The 19,240-nt window shown below is 47.8% G+C and overlaps 1 protein-coding gene across 1 annotated transcript; it reads left to right on the top strand.

Moving 5' to 3' along the window:
* The first annotated feature begins 566 nt into the window (after nt 1–566).
* Nucleotides 567–9,100, top strand: MRPL44 (mitochondrial ribosomal protein L44). The gene is made up of 4 exons (XM_082249980.1): nt 567–767; nt 2,968–3,436; nt 3,522–3,700; nt 8,815–9,100. The coding sequence occupies exons 1-4, from the start codon at nt 619–621 to the stop codon at nt 8,987–8,989; spliced, it is 972 nt and encodes a 323-aa protein (XP_082106106.1). The 5' UTR covers nt 567–618; the 3' UTR covers nt 8,990–9,100.
* The last annotated feature ends 10,140 nt before the right edge of the window (nt 9,101–19,240 follow it).

Here is a 19,240-nt window from a genome sequence, read left to right as displayed (position 1 = left end):
TATTTTTCCATTTGTGAACAGACAGGAAGCTGCTTAGCACAGAACATTTCCCATTCATTTACTGTCCTGTGCAGCTTAGGCTGCAGAGATAGGGACTAGGGAATCTCTGTCCTCAGCCCCTTTCTGTGTCTCAAAAATCAGACAAAAGGGGGCCTGTTTAGGTATTTTAGGCAGTTGGCATCTTTGCCCTGGATATTGAATCAACTTTTTTCAGTAGTGGGGGGTGGGGGCGAACTGAGTTTTTGTGCCTGAAGTGTGTCAATGAGGCCTTTGCACTAGAACTAGTGGCCAAGGGGGCCTCAATGCATTTCTTGTAAGGGGTCCTTGGTGTCTACTAATTCAGAGGATTGTTGGCATGACCAGAAGACTGCCAGGGTTACCATCATGTCAGTAATGGCACCCTCTATATTTCTAGACTATCCTGAACGCTCTCACGTTATAACTCAAGAAAACAGCCAGCAGCTGTGGTCCGGTGGGCTTATAGCCACAAGCTGTTCCCACACTGGGAAGGAACTCTGGAGAGGCGGAACGGATGTGTCCCGGCTTTGGGCGGAAGTTGATGTTCCCGGGAGGAAGTGTGCATTTCCCTTACCGCTCCCCCTGTCATCAGACATTACAATGTCCTCGTTGTTGTCCGGTGTGCGGTGTGTGGCGGTGCTGGGACCCCGGTACACCCAAGTAAGGGGGGTGAAGCGATGGCTCCGGCCTTATCTCATGATGCTGGAGAGGAAGAAGCGGCTGGAGGAGCCCCCGAAGCCGGTGCCGAGGTGAGAGCTTCCTTCATGGGGGACACACTGCACCGTACAGCCCGGAATCGGTATAAGGACAGGCATAGGAGTGGAGGCTCAGGACATGGATCTGTAGGAGTCCTGTGTCTTCATCATGAAGCAGCATTGTGCAGCCCTTCCCAGGCTGGGGTCACTTCAGCTGTGCTGTCCTGTATAGATCACAAGGCAAGGACACATATAGAAACTGACTGATCTCTATGAGCCTTGTACACATGTATGGTGGTGTGTGCTCTGTGTAAGGTTCTGGTCATCTTATTGCATTGAGGGAGCGTGTGACAATGCACATTACTTGTGTTCGGGCCGTGCGTTGTCCTTCATTCTCAATGGTACCCCAATGCATGGTAACAAATGGTGCAGGGGCATTGTGAGCCCAACACAGCACACATTAGTTCAGGGGGTTAATACACGTCTTACCGCAGTGCCCCCCAGTGGGGTGAGGGGTAAATCTAGCCTAAAAATTCAAAATACTGGTATTATTTCACATAGAGATGGGCTCAGGCGTGTTCGGGATCCTAGTCTCAACCCACCTGCCCGATCCAATCCCACCAGGAAGCCGACAGTGTACACCGCTAATCAGAGGCAGTGAGACATTTCTTACATAGTTAGCTATAAAAAAAGACGCAAGTCCATCTGGCTCAACCAATATAAAACAAAAAACAGTATGGAAAACCCAACCATACAATCCCATATACACAGTCCTATACCCTCAGTTGATCCAGAGGAAGGCGAGAAACCCCCAGCAAAGCATTATCCAATTTGCTACAGCAGTGGAAAAAAATCCTTCCTGATCCCCCGAGAGGCAATCAGATATTCCCTGGATCAACTTTACCTATAAATGTTAGTACCCATTTATATTAAGGACACCCAGGAAGCAATGTTCCCTTTAAGATGCGCGGACGCGCAGTCTAATTGACACTCCCACGCAAGCACAGTTTCAGACCCCCCAGACGTGGCGGCCGGGGAACAGAGCAGTGCGCCCCAAGCCCGCCCATTGTGTGACCATAGCAAATGAAAATTTGCTATTGTCACACGGATCCTCCTCCTGGCCAATCAGGGAGCGGGTCCTCCCGCTTCCTGATTGGTCGAAAGGCAAAACCCATGCCATTGGCCAAAGAGGAGGCGGGAGGACTCGAGGAGACGCGGGGAGTCGGGACTGAAGAGAAGCTGCCGTCAGGTAAGTGCACTGGTCTCGCGGGGGGGAACGCTGGCATCTCTGCATTAAAAGGTGGCACGTTGGCATCTCTACATTGAAAGGTGGCACACTGGCATCTCTACATTGAAAGGTGGCACACTGGCATCTCTACATTGATTGGGGGCAATGCTGTGGGCACTCTGCATTGATTGGGGGCAATGCTGTGGGCACTCTGCATTGATTGGGGGCAATGCTGTGGGCACTCTGCATTGACGTCTACCCCCCGTCCCCCCCAGGGGGGCCAAAGAGAAAAATGATCAAACGTTGACCGGTCCACGGCGATAAAAAGGTTGGGGAGCACTGCGCTCAGAAATTTTTTTATTTGCTCAGCACAGTAAAAAATTAGAGGGAACATTGCCAGGAAGGAATCCAGGCCTTTTTTAAAGCAATCTAGTGAGCTGGCCAGAACCACCTCTGGAGGGAGTCTATTCCACATTTTCACAGCTCTTACGGTGAAGAAACCTTTCCGTATTTGGAGACGAAATCTGTTTTCCTCTAGACATAAAGAGTGCCCCCTTGTCCTCTGTGTTGACCTTGAAGTGAACAACTCAACACCAAGTTCACTATAGGGACCCCTTATGTATTTATACATGTTGATCATATCCCCCCTTAATCTCCTCTTCTCAAGAGAATAAATTCAGTTCCTCTAATCTTTTCTTATAACTGAGATCCTCCATGCCTCTTATCAGTTTGGTTGCCCTTCTCTGGCCAGTCCTTTGCACTCATGGCAGCCCCCAGTAATCGAGTGGAGCATGGACCATCTATAGAATAAATAGGGATGAAATATTATTTTTCCCCTGTTTATAAAAGTTATCAGCTATGCTCAGATCAAGATCTGAGATCTAAAATATACCTATATATTGTAGTAAGCACCTTCATACGTAGTTTGTGACTTGTATAGTAAAACAGCTTTTGAAACAGAAATGAATGATTGATGTGTGTGTGTAACAGATCTATTCCATATTTGTCTGCCTCATACTTCCACAGGTACCAGCAGCCACACTTTGACTATCATGCAGAAGTTGTGGCTTTTTCCAAACGTCTAAATGAATCCTTCTCCACTGATCTACTAAAAACTGCATTTGTGAACCATTCCTATGTGGTAAAAGAAGAGAGAGAACGTCGTGAGCTTGGCCTAGACAAAGAAACTGCAAGCTTGAATCTACAAGACAACAGAGAGCTTGTGCAGCATGGTTTGGACTTCACAGCTTCCTATCTTACCAGTACAATACAGCAGGCCTTCCCTAACTTACCCACTGCTGGAATGAAAGCTTTAGTTGACTACCTCACCTGTGAGCAGGTTGTGTGTCATATCGCCAAACATCTTGGTATTGAGGACCTAACATTGAGCTCTGAATGTCCTTTGTCTCCAGAGACCCTACAAAGTACCTTCTATGGAGTCGTTGGAGCTCTGCTGCAAAGCTCTGGTGCCGATGCAGCCGGGATATTTCTCCAGGTATGTCAATTTTAAGCTTCCATTGCAAGATCTGCCTTTAAATTGTGAATGTGTGCTGCTAATGGTTTGACTCTTGTCTTTTTAGGATTTCCTCATTCCTGAACTGATTGGCAAGGATCTGTTTGATATTTGGTCTGTAATGGATCCTATGTCCTTGTTGGTTGAACAACTGTCAAAGCGAAATGTACCACCTCCTGAACCCAGGCTTACAAAGCAATCTGGAGCCAGCACTGTGCTACCTGTATATTTTGTCGGTCTCTTTTGGTCAGTATTATCTATATATCTACTGTAATGTGTAATATCTATATATCTATTATCTAGCTTGAAAAAGCTCAGTACAGCTTTTTTTTTTTTTATTTATTTTTTTTTTGTTTTACTGAGCTAAAATACAGCCCATTAAGAACCGGTCCACACTAGCACGACTTGTCAGCCTGACAAGTTGCGCTCCCTCACGGTCCATTGTGTGCTACAGGACCCGTTCTAATAGGAGCGACACAAGTCACTCCGACTTAGAAAAAGGGTCCTGTACTACTTCAGAGCGACCTCGGAGCGACTTGCATAGACTTCCATTATGTGAAGTCCATGCAAGTGGCTCCGAAGTCGTGGTGCATGGCAATGCACAAGTCGCCCCCGAAGTAGTACAGAGTTGCGTTGCCTTAGTGTGAACCGACTCTTATTGTAATGCGCCTATGCACACAGGCGTGTAAACAAGTGCCGCGCATTCTTCAGTAAACAAAATGGAAACAAAAATAGAAAAATCTGCATCTTTGGTCAGTAATTTACGCCTCATGCACACAAATACGCGCGATTGTGTGCAAATGGCCATTTACAAAATGTGCAGAACACGAACATTGGAATGCGTTTCTGCGCGAATGCATATGCGCAAAAGTATGCGCAAATGCATAAAAAAAAAAAAAAAAAAACAGATGAAAAAGTAGATGCTTAGAGTCCATTCACACTGCCGCGACTTGTGTGCCCTCAAGTCGCTTGACATAACAAAAGCAATGTTAATCAATGAGTGCCGTCTTAATTGGCACTACTGAAGTCGCTCTGACTTCAGAAAAAGGTCCTGTACTACTTTGAGGCGACTTGTATCCGACTTGTCCCATAGACTTCAATGGGAGTCGCGTCCTTATCATATTTGAAGCGACTTGTGATCCGACTTTCCATTGAAATGGTCCTGAACCAGAAAAAAAGATAATTTTTCTTTGAATTTTTGGTAGCACAGGGATGGGGCTCCGCTCCACCTGGGCGTTTTTGTTGCAGGCGTTTATTGGGCATTTTTTGGGCGTCTTTGGAAGCAGGCATAACATCTGAACTTCTATATAGTGCCCAAAAAATGCCGATAAACGCCTGCAGCAAAAACGCCCAGGTGGTGCGGAGCCCCATCCATGTGCAATGGAAAATTCTAAGAAAAATTATCTTTTTTTCTGGTTCTGGACATGCTACAGAGCTGAAACTTCACAGGTACACTTTTTAGACCCCCCCCCTGGCACTAAATCCAAAGAAATCTTTTTTTTTTTTTTCCAATAATTGGCTCTCTATCAAAAATGACAATTTTTCATAACTTTTTTTTGTGTGATTGAGCATGACCCAGAACCATCATATTCTGATTGGCCAAATACAAAGTCGTCTATCATACAAGTCGTGCTGAAAGTCGCACTAACAAGTCGCCCCTTATGAGGCGACTTTCTGGTCGCGGCATTTTGAATGGGGTCTTAAACGCTAAGAGCCCATTCACACTAGCGCGACTTGTCAGACGACTTGTCAGCCTGACAAGTCGCGCTCCCTCGCGGTCCATTGACCGCTACAGGACCCATTCTAATAGGATCGACACAAGTCGCTCCGACTTAGAAAAAGGGTCCTGTACTATTTCGGGGCGACCTCGGAGCGACTTGCATAGACTTCCATTATGTGAAGTCCCTGCAAGTCGCTTCGAAGTCGTGGTGCACTGTAATGCACAAGTCGCCCCCGAAGTAGTAAGGAGTCGTGTCGCCTCTATGTGAACCGGCTCTAAAAGAATGAGATGATACATTGTAAAACATTGTGTTTATGGTTATCTAGCAGCCTTAGGGTCCTTTCACATGGCCGCTCCGTGTGAAAGGTCCGCTGCGGGACTTTTTTTTTTTTTGTGTCATCCGCTCCGTGTGCCCGCATATCATCCCATCCGTTTGCGAATGATATGCGGACATAATGTAAGTATATGGCACTGCGGATGTCAGCGGATGACACCGCTGACATCCGATTTTCCTTCCTTTCCGTTTTTTACACGGAAGAAAAAATGGGGTTCTGTTCCATTCGTAAAAACGGAACAGAACTGAAAGGAGGAAAATCGGGTGTCAGCGGATGGTATTCCGCTGACATCCGCAGTGCCATTCGCTTACATTATGTCCGTAAATCATCCGCAAACGGATGGGATGATTTGCGGACACACGGAGCGGCCGTGTGAAAGGACCCTTAGGAATGTTGATAAACCTTAGCTGGAGGCTCTTTTTTTTTTTTTTTTTTTTTTTGACAGCTGTGGGTGAGCAGAGAACAGCTCTGTAAGAATTGAGGATTCCCCGCAGTGGATTTGCAGGGTTCCCGCATTGCATTCAACTTGCAGGCAGTTCACACTGCTATATGCGAATCTCTGGGAGTGGCAATACAAAGTTATTGACACCCCCAGAATAAGTGTGCATATCGCAGTCTGAACTGTCAGTTTGGACATGAATCTAATCGCATAGGTGTTAACAACCATGCGATCCGATTCTGGTGCGGACCCAAAAAAGGGTCCTGTGTGAGTTGTGTCCGATTGCGATGCAAATTCAGCCATACAGTCTGTATGGCTGAATTCGGATCGCACAGACATTGCATGTAATTTGCAGAGCAGTGCGCTCTGAATCACATGTGATGTTTGTCATCGCATATATGTGAACCGGCACTTAAAGCGGAGTTCCGGCCACAAAAAAAAAAATTTCAACATGCATACCCCCGGGACAGTCAGGGCTAGTACATTCCACAATGGCTAGCCTCTGATCTGTCCCGGTTCGCACTTACCTGCAAGAAGAAATACTTACTTTTAAAATTTCTTCTCCAGCGCTGCCATCTCAGGTGTGGGCAGCTTAAAGCCAGCGCGATACTCTTCTGCGTCCTCTTCCGTCCTCTTCGGTCCCACGATGCACTGCGTCAGCCCCGCCGTCACTTCCGGGTCTGCAGCGTCATCCCTGCACAGCTTCTGGGCATGCCCAGAAGCTGTTTAGCAAGGTATGACGGCGTCGCACCGGAACTGACGTCGGGGCCGGTGCAGGAGCATTGATTCCTGGGAGCGATGACGTTCAGCTCCCAGGAATCATTGCAAAGCGGAAGTGACGTGCGGGCCGCGGCCGCCGAGGGAGGAAGTGGAAGAAAGGGGAGTATGTTTTTCTGCAATTACAAGGTAAGTAAAAAAAAAAATCCTAACTACCCGTTTCTTTTTCAGGTGAGCTATAGCAAGCGGATGGCCCAAAATCGACTATGTCGATTTTGTGGCCGGAACTCCGCTTTAAGATGGTGAGGAGGGGTGAATCGAGATCGCAATTTTTTTTAATGATTAATCGTGCAGCTCTATTTGGAATATTTTTGGCTTAGCAGAGTGACAATCTAGAGCCTAAGAGGCCTACTGAGACCTAAGGCAGGCCACATAAAGTAGCCAATGCAGAGACTTACTGCAGTTTATTTCATGTGCTTTCCATTGTACTTAATAATTGTTCAAGATCAAGTAAAGATGTTGACCAGCACAGTCGCATATATAAGCTGTGCACCTGTTTTTGATAGTAACCCTAGTTTCTACATTGGCTGTTTATGTTTGTAATGGTGGGATTTCCCTCTTCATCTACTGTAATGTGTCTGAAGAAGAGGGTGGTTGTTGCAGAATTGTGTGGTTAAAAAATGACATAGAACCCTGCTGTTTTCTGCTGATGTTTCAGGAATATGAGGGTAATGAGGACTATCCGCTATGCATTTGGGGGAAAAAAAAAAAAAAACTGACGGCTCAGGAGGAGCTGCTGTACTAACTATCCAACATTGTAGTGATCTCCCCTGCAGTTCTATTGTGTTCTGACAGGAGGACGAATGGCCTGCTTGTCGGACAGACTCTAAACACAAAAGTATTATTTTATTGTTTTGGGTAGAGTTGGGTTAACAGTCGCATCAGGTTTTATTTTTACCATTTATGACTCATTATGGAGAATTCCCTTTACTTCCTGTGCTGTACAGACAACAGGAAGTGAGAGAAAATCTCTCCAAAATAAAGAAGCTCCCCCCTCTTAGACAGCTTTCACCAGAACAAGTGTCTCCATTGGAAGATTTCACCTCTACTCATGTTCTGATGGCAACTCAAAATGGATTTTCCCTTTCACTCTCCATCCCAATGACAGTGACCAGCAGGTCAAATCGAGAGAGTGACCCTAGTGGAGACAGACGGCAATGATGGGGTTTTTAAACAATCTCTACTAATGCACATGTTTTTGCAAGTAAAAAAATACACATCTCATTTATTTTTTTTTAGGAGCAATCAGTGGATTGCAGGTGCAATGCCAGGCTTCTGCAGACACCTCGTACAGCTTTCTGTCCATATTTCTATAAGGGCTGTCAGTTTCAGAGCTGCAGTGTCGGTGAACTAAGAGGATGCTGATCAGTGTTCTCATAGTCCATGGGGAACTACAAGTCCATCTTCCACGGTGGAAGACAGGACTTGTAGTTCATTAATTTACAAACTGCAGTGAATGAATGATGTGACTATGCAGATGAAGCCACACCAGTTTGAAATGTGACACTGGCTGGAGGGAGCAGAACCCCCTCCTGCTTTAACAGTGGGGGAGGGGTGGTCTCTGGGGATAAGGGAGAGTTCATAGCTGCATGGTAAATGCTAAATACAGGTGTGTAACATGTTACTAAAGGTGTACTTAGAATTAAAAAAAACACATGTTTCTGGTGGCCTGTGACTTAAATTGCCCCTTCACTGTTTCCCAGCTGCTGAAAGTATTCAATCGTTCTAGGTGGGTTGAATGCCTGTAGCCACTTCTCCCTTCCTTGTAGCATGTAGTGGTTGCTTCCACTGGTTCTTATGTTCTGTAGTGATGCAAAAGCTGACTTGAAGAACTGCATTCATTTTGATGGCCTTTAAGGGGCAATGTAAATGGTGCCCCATGTAATGTTTGAGCTCTATACAAATCTGTGCATTCCTGCATTTTTACTAGACACTGAATTCTGACAACAGAATCATTTACATATAGAGAAAGATACCTGTTGATTTATTTATTAAATTTACATTGATGATATCTTGGTAAAAATATATTAATCGGTACAGTATTGGCCCATGTGTTCATGTCAGCCCATTTTTCCTTTGTATTCCCCAGTAATAAGCAGCTGATTGCAGAAGGACCAGGAGAGACCATTTTTGCTGCAGAAGAGGAGGCAGCTCGGGTGGCTTTAAGGAAGATGTTTGGATTTGCAGAAAACAGGAGGCCTTGGGATTACTCTACAAGTAGACAAGGGACTGGAGATAGCGCCACATTAAACTCTGTGTGTTAATTACAGCTCCACATTAGGATGTATGGCTGAGCACTTACTATACAAGAACAAACTTTGCATATTGACCAGAGGCTCATTTCTGTGGTAGCAACTTATGAAGATACCTGCTGCTGGTTGTGCACATAATGAATCTCTATTACCAATTGCTTTCCACACTTGCCATGGATTTTCATGACCACAAAGGAATGGGAGACAGTTGCAGCCTTAATTATGATTCCTCTTTTAATTTATCTTGTATCATGAAAAGTATCTTTCCAAGTGTAAAATGCCTCTTTGTTATGGTAGATTATATTCTCAAATATAAGTCCATATGACTTTCACAGTGTGTGTTTTGTGACACCAAGACCAGATATGGGTTGTGAAATGGTCCAACTCTGAATTCCCCGTATACTCCTGTATCATTTCCAAATCAACATTGCCTTTTCTGTTTTTCGTTTATAAATTCCTGTTCTCCTGACATGGCCATCACTGCATGCCATGTGAACCTTTTGCTAGCTATCTGATCTGAAGGTTAACCAGTATATATTAACATCATGTAAACCGCTTCAGCTCAGGAAGGTTTGCCCCCCCCCCCCCCCCCCCCTCATGAGCAGGTCATTTTTTTTGATAAGGCATTGCGTTACTTTAACAAGATACTCGCTTCAAAGCACCTTCGGAGTACTGTTGCATTGCATAATATGATGGAATGTTGTTAAAGCTGATGTCCAGGTTTATTTTCACTTTAACCACTTAAGCTCCGGAAGATTTTCCCCCCTTCCTGACCAGGCCCTATTTTGCGATTCGGCACTGCGTGACTTTAACGGACAATTGCGCGGTTGTGCAACACTGTACCCAAATGAAATTGACGTCCTTTTTTTTCCCACAAACAGAGCTTTCTTTTGGTGGTATTTGATCACCTGTGCGATTTTTACTTTTTGCGCTATAAACAAAAAAAGAGCGTAAATTTTGAAAAAATAAACAATATTTTTCACATTTTTATATGAAATTCCCCCCCAAAAAAATGTAAAAATCAAAATTTTTTAACATTTTTGGCCAATTCGTTTTCTGCTACATATGTTTGGTAAAAAAATCGCAATAAGGGTATTTTGATTGGTTTGCGCAAAAGTTATTGCGTTTACTAAGGGAAAGATTTCTGTCATTTTTGGTGTTGTTTTTTTTTTTTTTTTTTTTTGTGGGACTGCAACATTGCGGCGGACAGATCGGACCCTTGACTGACATTTTTGACACTTTTGGGGGTACCAGTGACATTACTACAGTAATCAGTGCTATACATATGCACTGTTACTGTAAAAATGACACTGGCAGGGAAGGGGTTAACTTTATTGGTGATGCAGGGGTTAAGTGTGTCTCTAGGGACGTGCTTCTAACTGTAAAGGGGTGTGGCTAGTGATGTAACCACAGAGACATACGATCCTGCATAGCAGGATCGTATGATCGCTGCAGTTACACCAGGGAGAATGACCGGCGGCTTTGTTTACATCAGCCGCCTGCCTTTCTCCCTCTCTACGGGGAGATTGCGAGTGATCGGCGGACATCGGGTCCGCCGGTCACATGCGCGGACATGTTAGGGAACGAGCGGGGGCGGGAGCGCGCCTGCCCCCTAGAGGCTCACAGGCTAGCGATGTAGTACTACGTCACTTTGCCTGTACGGGGTTGACCGCCGCAGTAAATAGTCGTGCGGCGGTCGGCAAGTGGTTAAATAGTTTGTGTGGGGCAAGGTGGCCCAAACTAACTAACTCCTTCACTAACATGTGCGGCCTCTGGGTGTAAAGTATAAACTGTTTGTAACCTCAGCTACAGGACGGTCTCGTCTCAAACCCAGAACAATAGAGCATCAGGCTGAGCGGTGCTGAGCCATTCATAGACGGCTTTGTTTTCTATCAATAAATAGAGAGGAACGGCAGGCTGATGACATCATGATCTCAGCCAATCAGAGGAAGCCTTGAATTCACTGATAGAATACAAAGCTGCCTTTAAATGGCTGAGTGCCATTCAGCCTGACTCTTATTTTGTTCCTGGTGTGAGACAGGAAGGTCTCTTAGCACACCTGGTACACCGTGTTGTATACTGTAATTTGCTAAGGCTACATACAGTTTATACAGCACGTGCAGAGGGCGCACATGTTAGTAAAGAAAATAGTTTGTTTGGGCCAACAAATACAGATTATACCTGTTGCTCTTGCCAGAAATGCAGTGTCCTTGTCCCTTCCTGTGAGCTAATCTAAAAACATGTAAATTAATAGTCTCCCCAATATCCATGTAACTGAGATAAACAAAGGCAAACCTATTTGTAGTACAGCCTGGTTGGACTGAATAAACAAAGCCACCCAGGGACAAGAGTTGTGTTCGCTGCAGGTATTGTCAGGTAAAAATAAAGAGGAAAAAAAGGCTGAAAAAGAAAACTAATGCAGCCACGTCATCTAAGGCAGGGGTGGGGAACCTTTTTTCTGCCAAGGGCTATTTGGATATTTATAACATCATTTGGTGGCCGTAAGAAAATATCAACTTAAAAAAATTGCCTGTTCTATTTGGTCAAACATTTAATTAACTCACCCCTAATATGATGGCTGGAACTGCTTCTCTTTGGTGAGGTGTGTGATGTTCGCTGGTATTTATGATGTTGCTACTCACAACTGGTTTTCCAGATTTGCGTCGGTCAGTCTGGCGCTCAGTCGACTCTTTGCTGTGGTAAGTTTTGAAAATAACTGCTGGTGGGAAATGCTGGCTGGTACTGCTGTGGGTACTGCTGGCTCAGGCTAGTACTGCTGGTACTGCGCTGTAGATACTGCTGGCTGTGGTACTGCTGGTGGGAAATGCTGGCTGGTACTGCTGGCTCTGGCTTGTACTGCTGGCGGGAAATGCTGGCTAGGAGCTGCATCGTTCTGGAGGAAGAGGTGACGCTTCCTGTATTGGTCACAGGTGGAGTACATTTGATATCACTCCACCTTTGACTCACTCAGACTGTCAGGACGGAGACGGAACAATACAGAAAACATTGACTCCATTCTGATAGCTCAGCGGAGGGACACAGACTCAGCTGCATGGAGGGCCGGACCTAATGATTTAGCGGGCTGCAGGTTCCCCACCCCTGATCTAAGGAGTAGTAAGCTACAGTATGTTACATTTTTTATTTTGGGTTTAGATACACTTGAAAGCAAGACTTAACTACTACTTTTTTTTTTTTTGTAAGTGGCAGGCTTAATACAGAGGAGACATGTAATGTCTCTTCTGCATTAAAGTTGTCTTACCTGCCTTTTCGCAGTGTACACACATTTCAGTATACAATTTTAGCATCTGCAGAAATATATGAACTCCTGCACATGCATGCTTGTGATGTCCATCTTAGCCCCACCAATCAAAATGGTCGAAGATCAGGACCCAGAAGAAGACTGGCTGAAGATGTCACAGGCTGGTAAGGAAGCTCCTGGACACTGCCTTACTGGAGTAGAGGTGGGTATAGGGTCTCTTTATTAACCAGTCTGCAGCTATAGAATGGTGGCTTTATTGAGAAAATAGTCATGGCTTAACTCCCCCCATAGGATAGGTACAGTTTGAATATTTGCAACCTTATTTCACATCAGATATGGGCAATGCACTTAGTGTTTAATACAAGTGTAGTGTTAATTATGGCCACTAGAGGCAGCATGTTAAAAAAAAAAAACTAAAGTCAATAGAACATTTTGTAACCAAGCACACGGATTTTACATTAGCTTTCTCTGTGACCTGTATTCATTTCCTTTAAAGTGAAGCTAGTAAGTAATCAGAAGACTGGAGCTGAAGGCATTTCGTCAACCACTTTACCACCGGAGGATTTTCCTGCTTTACGTCCAGGCCACTTTTTGCAACTTGGCACTGCGTGACTTTAACTGACAATTGCGCGGTCATGCAACGCCGTACCCAAACAAAATTTACATTCTTTTTTTCCCACAAACAGAGCTTCCTTTTGGTGGTATTTGATCACCTCTGGGCTTTTCATTTTTTGCGATATTAATAAAAAAAGAGCGAAAATTTTGCGAAAAAATTGACATTTCTCTTACGTCCTCCGACAGTCGCCGCCTCTTCATATTCGTCACATATGGGTATTAGACTTTGCTCCGAAGGAGTAGCTAGGCAACAGAATATGTTAACAATAAAGCTTTAACATATCCCACCCTCAAGGGGTGGTCCCCTCAGTCAATACCCTCCTACTTCCTGCAACCATATCCCAGTTTTAATGTCTAGCTTGTCAGGAGTGGCTGGCTCTCTCTGTGCTGGGACTTTTTGTCCCAGACTCTTTCTTCTTTTTAATATTTTATTTGAGTTTTTTTCTCTACCTTTACTTAGCTGTTGTTTTTGTCAGCATTAGTTAGTTCTTCGGACGAAGAGGATCATGCGGACTGGGTCTCGAGCTGATCCCCCTGATCGCAGGTCGTGGGTCAGTGGCTTCCCAGTCTGCCATCGAGCGTTCAGCCAGGTAACGCTCCTGGCACGGTGAACGACCCATCCCTGTTCGGTGCAGGGATGATTGGTGAGGTGGCTACCTCACCGGACGCTGTGCGGTTTCTTAACCGCCATTGTGTGCGTCTTGAATTGCGACTCTCCCTGCCTCATGTGCAGCGGCTTGTTCGCCTGTGCGGGTTCCCCACGCCATGTGAGGTAAGTGTGTCTATGTGGGGACCTGTCTGTCTGGGGGGGGTCTCAGTCTGGGACTGTGTAACCTGCCTTTAAATCACACTGCTTGTCTCCCTATCTCTCGGCTGCATGCTGTGGGCTGCAAGGGGGGGGGGAGCTGTATGACACTGTGTGTGTCAGGCTGGGCAGTGTGGGAAGCTGTGTGCTGTGGGGCATGTTTTTAATGGCATGTTGGGGCATATACAGCGATCGCTGCGGCGATCTAACATGTATCCATATAATGGGATGAAATTGTGTGTGTTTTTATGCACTGTGGAGCGGCGATTTCGGCGCCAAACGACGCCATTTTACCGGCGCCCGCTCCGGCCGCATGGTTTACATGCACGGCGGCCATTTTCTTGTAGCCTCCATAGGCTTACATAGAGCGCCCTGGCAGCATCACTTCCTCTTTCCTGGAACACCGGTCGAGGCAGCAGCAGCAGCGGGGTCTCCTCAGGTTTTATCCTTCTATTCCTGTTGTCCATTGCCTGTATTCAGTCTGTATATTCCCTGTGGGGGTCTCACTGTGCCTGAGTGTGTGCGGTGGGCTGCGCTTGCTGAAAGGGGGTTAACCCTTGGTTGTCTGGCGTACAGGGGCAATGGATTCTCAGGAGGGCAAGTTTCCCACAGTATTGGTGGAAAGCCAGGGGACCGCTGTTTCCCCCCCAGGGGGGGATCTAGCCACTATTGTGGCTGGCCTTGCTGCCCAGGTGCAAATGCTGGTGGCTGCTCAATCTACTAAACGGCACAGAGTTGCTCTGTCCTCCGATTCTGAGGGTGAAGGTGATGGGGCTGTTCTGGCAGGGACCCCCCTATCGGGGTCCCGCTCCTCTCTTGATCTAGTGGGGTCTGAGGTAGAGGCTGAGGTTGAGGGGGTTGATAATTCTCCCCCTGGCTCGCCTGAAGGGCTTGCAATCATGGATGAGTTGATTGCTTCCATTAAGCAGACGCTACGTTTGCAGGACGAAGTGTGTCCCCCCGCTGCCTTGGCGGCTTATGGGACGCAGAGAAAACGCAGGACGCCGCAGGTTTTTCCCTGCAATGCTGATTTTCAGCGCGCTGTAAAGGATCAATGGCGCGATCTGCGCAAGCCTTTTGCGGTACCAAGTAAATTCAAGCTGCGTTATCCTTTCTCCCCTGCCACTGATGAACGGTGGTGTGTGCCTCCACCAGTGGATCATGCAATTGCGGTTTTGAACAAAGCCACTGCGATTCCTGCAGAGGGATCCCCTGTTTTCCGTGATGCCACGGATAGGAGACTGGAGTCTCTTGCCCGTCATACTTATTCTGTTACGGGTTCTATGCTTAAGGCTCTGTTTGCTTCTCTCATGGCGGCCCAGGCGATCGCAAGTTGGACGCAGATGCTTAGGCGCGTCCTAGTGGCCGATTCGGCCTCGGCGGCGACCCTGGACATGGTGGATCAGATCCACCAGGGTGTCATGTACCTGTGTGATGCGGACCTGGACCTGATTCCGTTGGCTGCACGTGTGCACAGCGTGGCGGTGTTGTCTCGCCGCCTGGTTTGGTTGAAATGTTGGTCGGTGGACCAATCTTCACGTAAAACCTTAGCCAATCTGCCTTATGATGGGTCTCGCCTTTTTGGGGAGTCCCTGGATGTGTTGATTAAGGGGATCACCGGGGGTAAGAGCACTCTCTTGCCCCATTTCCCCAAGGCTAAGGGGGCTTCTGGGAAGAAGCATGCGAATTTTCGGCCCCCTCAGGGGTCCTTTCGTGCCTTTCGGCCGCACTACAAGGGCAAACCGTTCAAAGGCCAGGGCTCTCAGAAGAAACCCTGGTCTGGGAAACAGAAGTCCGGCCAATCCGGACCTGCGGCCCATAACAGTTCGGCCTGAAGGGGCGCCCTCACCCAGTTTTGGGGTGGGGGGACGCTTGCTCGGTTTTCTTCAGCCCTGGTTGGCCCGTGTGCGGGACAGATGGGTTCTGGAAATCGTTCGATCTGGTTACAAGATCGAGTTTCTCTCTCGGCCAGAGAGCAGATTTTTTCCCTCAAATCTACAACTGTCTCCAGAGCGCCTGCGGGATCTGCACCTGGCGGTGCGGGACCTGAGGGCTCAGGGAGTGGTGGTTCCGGTGCCTCATCGGGACAGATTTCGGGGGTTTTATTCCAATCTGTTCACCGTGCCCAGAAAGGAGGGCAAGGTTCGTCCGATTCTGGACTTGAAAGCTCTGAACCGCTCTGTGCGGGTTCGCAAGTTCCGCATGGAATCCCTGCGCTCGGTGGTGGCTGCCCTGGTTCCGGGGGAATTTATGGCCTCCATCGATTTGAAGGATGCGTATCTTCACATCCCCATATTCGAGGGTCACCAGAGATACCTTCGATTTGCCATTGCGGAGGATCACTACCAGTTCGTGGCGTTGCCCTTTGGGCTCGCCTCGGCTCCGCGGGTCTTCACCAAGGTGCTTGCACCGGTTCTGGCATTATTGAGGGCCCAGGGCATTTCTGTCCTGGGGTATCTGGACGACATTCTGATTCGGTCTGCGACCAGTCAGGGTCTGGAGAAGGACCTGTCTGTCACGATGCAAACTCTGCAGGAGTTCGGTTGGACGATAAATGTTCCAAAGTCGACACTGAGTCCGTCGGTTCGTCTTCCCTATCTGGGAATGATACTGGACTCGGTGCAGGCGAAGGTCTTCCTGCCGGAAGACAAACTCAGGACTCTTCAGGAGGAAGTCAGGTCCCTCAGGGACGTTCCGCACTCGTCTCTGCGGACGTGTATGAGATGTCTGGGATTGATGGTCTCGGCTTTCGAGGCGATTCCTTTCGCGCAGTTTCACACGCGGGGTCTCCAGGCGGAGATCTTGTCCAAGTGGGACGGGCGACCTCAATCCCTGGATCTTCAGATCTCGTTGAGTCATCGCACCAGGGAAAACCTTCTGTGGTGGCTCCAGTCCCCGTTGGTGTCCGGGGGCAAGTCGTTTCGTCCGATCTCGTGGACGATAATCACCACAGATGCCAGCCTGTCGGGCTGGGGTGGTGTTCTGGGCGTTCTGTCCGCCCAGGGGACCTGGTCGGAGGGGGAGTCTTCCCTCCCGATCAACATTCTGGAATTGCGTGCGATAAGGCTCTGTCTTCATCGCTGGACGGACCGGCTGCAGGGTTGCCCGGTTCGGGTGCAGACGGACAATGCCACGGCGGTGGCCTACATCAACCACCAAGGGGGCACCAGGAGTGCCCGAGCGGCTCGAGAAGTGGCCGACATTCTGTCTTGGGCCGAGACTCATGTCCCGGCGATAACGGCGGTTCACATTCCGGGAGTGGAGAACTGGCAGGCGGACTATCTGAGTCGCCAGACCCTGGATCAGGGGGAATGGTCTCTCCATCCGGCTGTCTTCCAGATGTTGTGCGCGAAGTGGGGTCTTCCAGATGTGGACCTGTTCGCGTCTCGCCTCAACTACAAGGTGAAGAGGTTCGTGGCAAGGACGCGCGACCCTCGGGCAGACGCGTCGGACGCGTTAGTGGCCCCGTGGCATCAGTACAGGCTGATGTACGCGTTTCCACCGATTCAGTTGCTGTCCAGGTTCCTTCGCAGGTTACACTCGGAACGCAGCACGGTGATTCATGTGGCACCGGACTGGCCTCGCCGGTCCTGGTACGCAGGCCTCGTGAATCTGGCGGTCGACGCCCCCTGGCGTCTGCCTCTTCGGGACGATCTACTGTCTCAAGGACCGATTTACCATCCTGCTTTACAGTCGCTGGCTTTGACGGCCTGGCTGTTGAGACCGAGGTCCTGAAGGAGAAGGGTCTCTCTCCAGAGGTTGTTCATACCTTGATCAACGCGAGGAAGTCTTCCTCGGGAAAGGTTTATTACCGTACTTGGAAGGCCTATTTTGCCTGGTGTGAGTCCAGGGGGTTTTCACCCCGCACGTACTCGGTTTCCCGTGTGCTGTCTTTCCTTCAGATGGGTGTCGATCAGCGTTTGGCGCTGGCTACGATAAAGGGTCAGGTGTCTGCGCTGGCCGTTCTGTTTCAACGTCCCGTGGCTTCCAACTCCTTGGTTGGCACTTTTATTCAGGGTGTGCGGCATCTGGTTCCTCCTAGGAGGGATCCTTTGCCCCCTTGGGACTTGAATCTAGTCCTATCTGTGTTACAACGTGCTCCTTTTGAACAGATCAGGGAGATCTCGTTGTCTATGTTGTCCAAAAAGGTCGCCTTTTTGGTGGCGATCACTTCGGCTCGCAGAGTGTCTGAACTGGCGGCTTTGTCCTGCAAGTCTCCGTACCTGGTTGTTCATTTGGATAAGGTGGTCTTGCGACCTAATCCTTCTTTTCTGCCGAAAAGAGTTTCGGAATTCCATCTTAACGAGGATATTGTTTTGCCTTCGTTGTGCACGAAGCCTAAACATCCAAAGGAAGTGAGATTGCACTCTCTGGATGTTGTTCGGGCGATAAGGGTTTACCTTAAATTGACTGAGTCTTTTCGTAAGACGGACTCCTTGTTTGTTCTTCCAGAGGGCCCTCGGAAGGGCATGGCGGCTTCGGCCTCCACCATCGCCAAATGGATCAGGCAGACCATTGAACAGGCCTATGCCTTGCAGGGGAAGGTTCCCCCTGTGCCTGTGAAGGCGCACTCTACTAGATCTCTGAGTACGTCTTGGGCCTGCCGTCATGGGGCTTCTGTAGCCCAGGTGTGTAAGGCGGCGACTTGGTCGACCGTGCACACTTTCACAAAATTCTACAAAGTAGATGTTCAGGCATCGGCGGATGCTTCCTTTGGCCGCAAGGTTCTTAGTGCGGCTGTTCCATAGGGTCCCTTGTTGGGGACTCCTGGCTGTTGGGATAGTTTTTTGTGTCCCCTGGTTTTTTGTCTTTTCCTGGGTTGTTGCTCCTGTTGAGCACTCATTTTTGCTGTTGCCCAGCTGGTTTCCTTCCTTTGGTAAGGTTCCTTTCTTTGATGTGGAGACTGCGTTGCCTTTCGGCGCGGATGCGTTTCCCACCCCTCATGTTTGCACTGCTTTGGGACGTCCCCATATGTGACGAATATGAAGAGGCGGCGACTGTCGGAGGACGTAAGAGAAAACGGAATTTTTGTAAAATCTTACCTGTAAAATTCCTTTCTCTGAGTCCTCCGACAGTCGCCGCCCCCGCCCCTCTTTTGGGGTTTGAATGTATACTCTACTGCTATTCCACTAAAACTGAGATATGGTTGCAGGAAGTAGGAGGGTATTGACTGAGGGGACCACCCCTTGAGGGTGGGATATGTTAAAGCTTTATTGTTAACATATTCTGTTGCCTAGCTACTCCTTCGGAGCAAAGTCTAATACCCATATGTGACGAATATGAAGAGGCGGCGACTGTCGGAGGACTCAGAGAAAGGAATTTTACAGGTAAGATTTTACAAAAATTCCGTTTTTCTACTTTGACAGTTAAAAAATATCCAATATATTAAATTTTTGTCATATATTTAAGCCAAAATGTATTTAGCTACATGTCTTTGACAAAAAAATCCTCAATGAGCGTATTTTTAACTGCTTTAAGACCGGAAGATTTTACCCCATTCCTGACCAGGCTATATTTTGCGATTCGGCACTGTGTTATTTTAACGGACAATTGCGCGGTCGTGCGACGCTGTACCCAAACTAGA

This window comes from Pelophylax lessonae (assembly GCF_965119305.1).
Source record: "Pelophylax lessonae genome assembly, chromosome: 3".
In the NCBI taxonomy this organism is placed as follows: Eukaryota; Metazoa; Chordata; class Amphibia; order Anura; family Ranidae; genus Pelophylax; species Pelophylax lessonae.
Note: the sequence above shows the minus strand (reverse complement) of the source record. Positions and strands in the feature narration are given on the sequence as shown.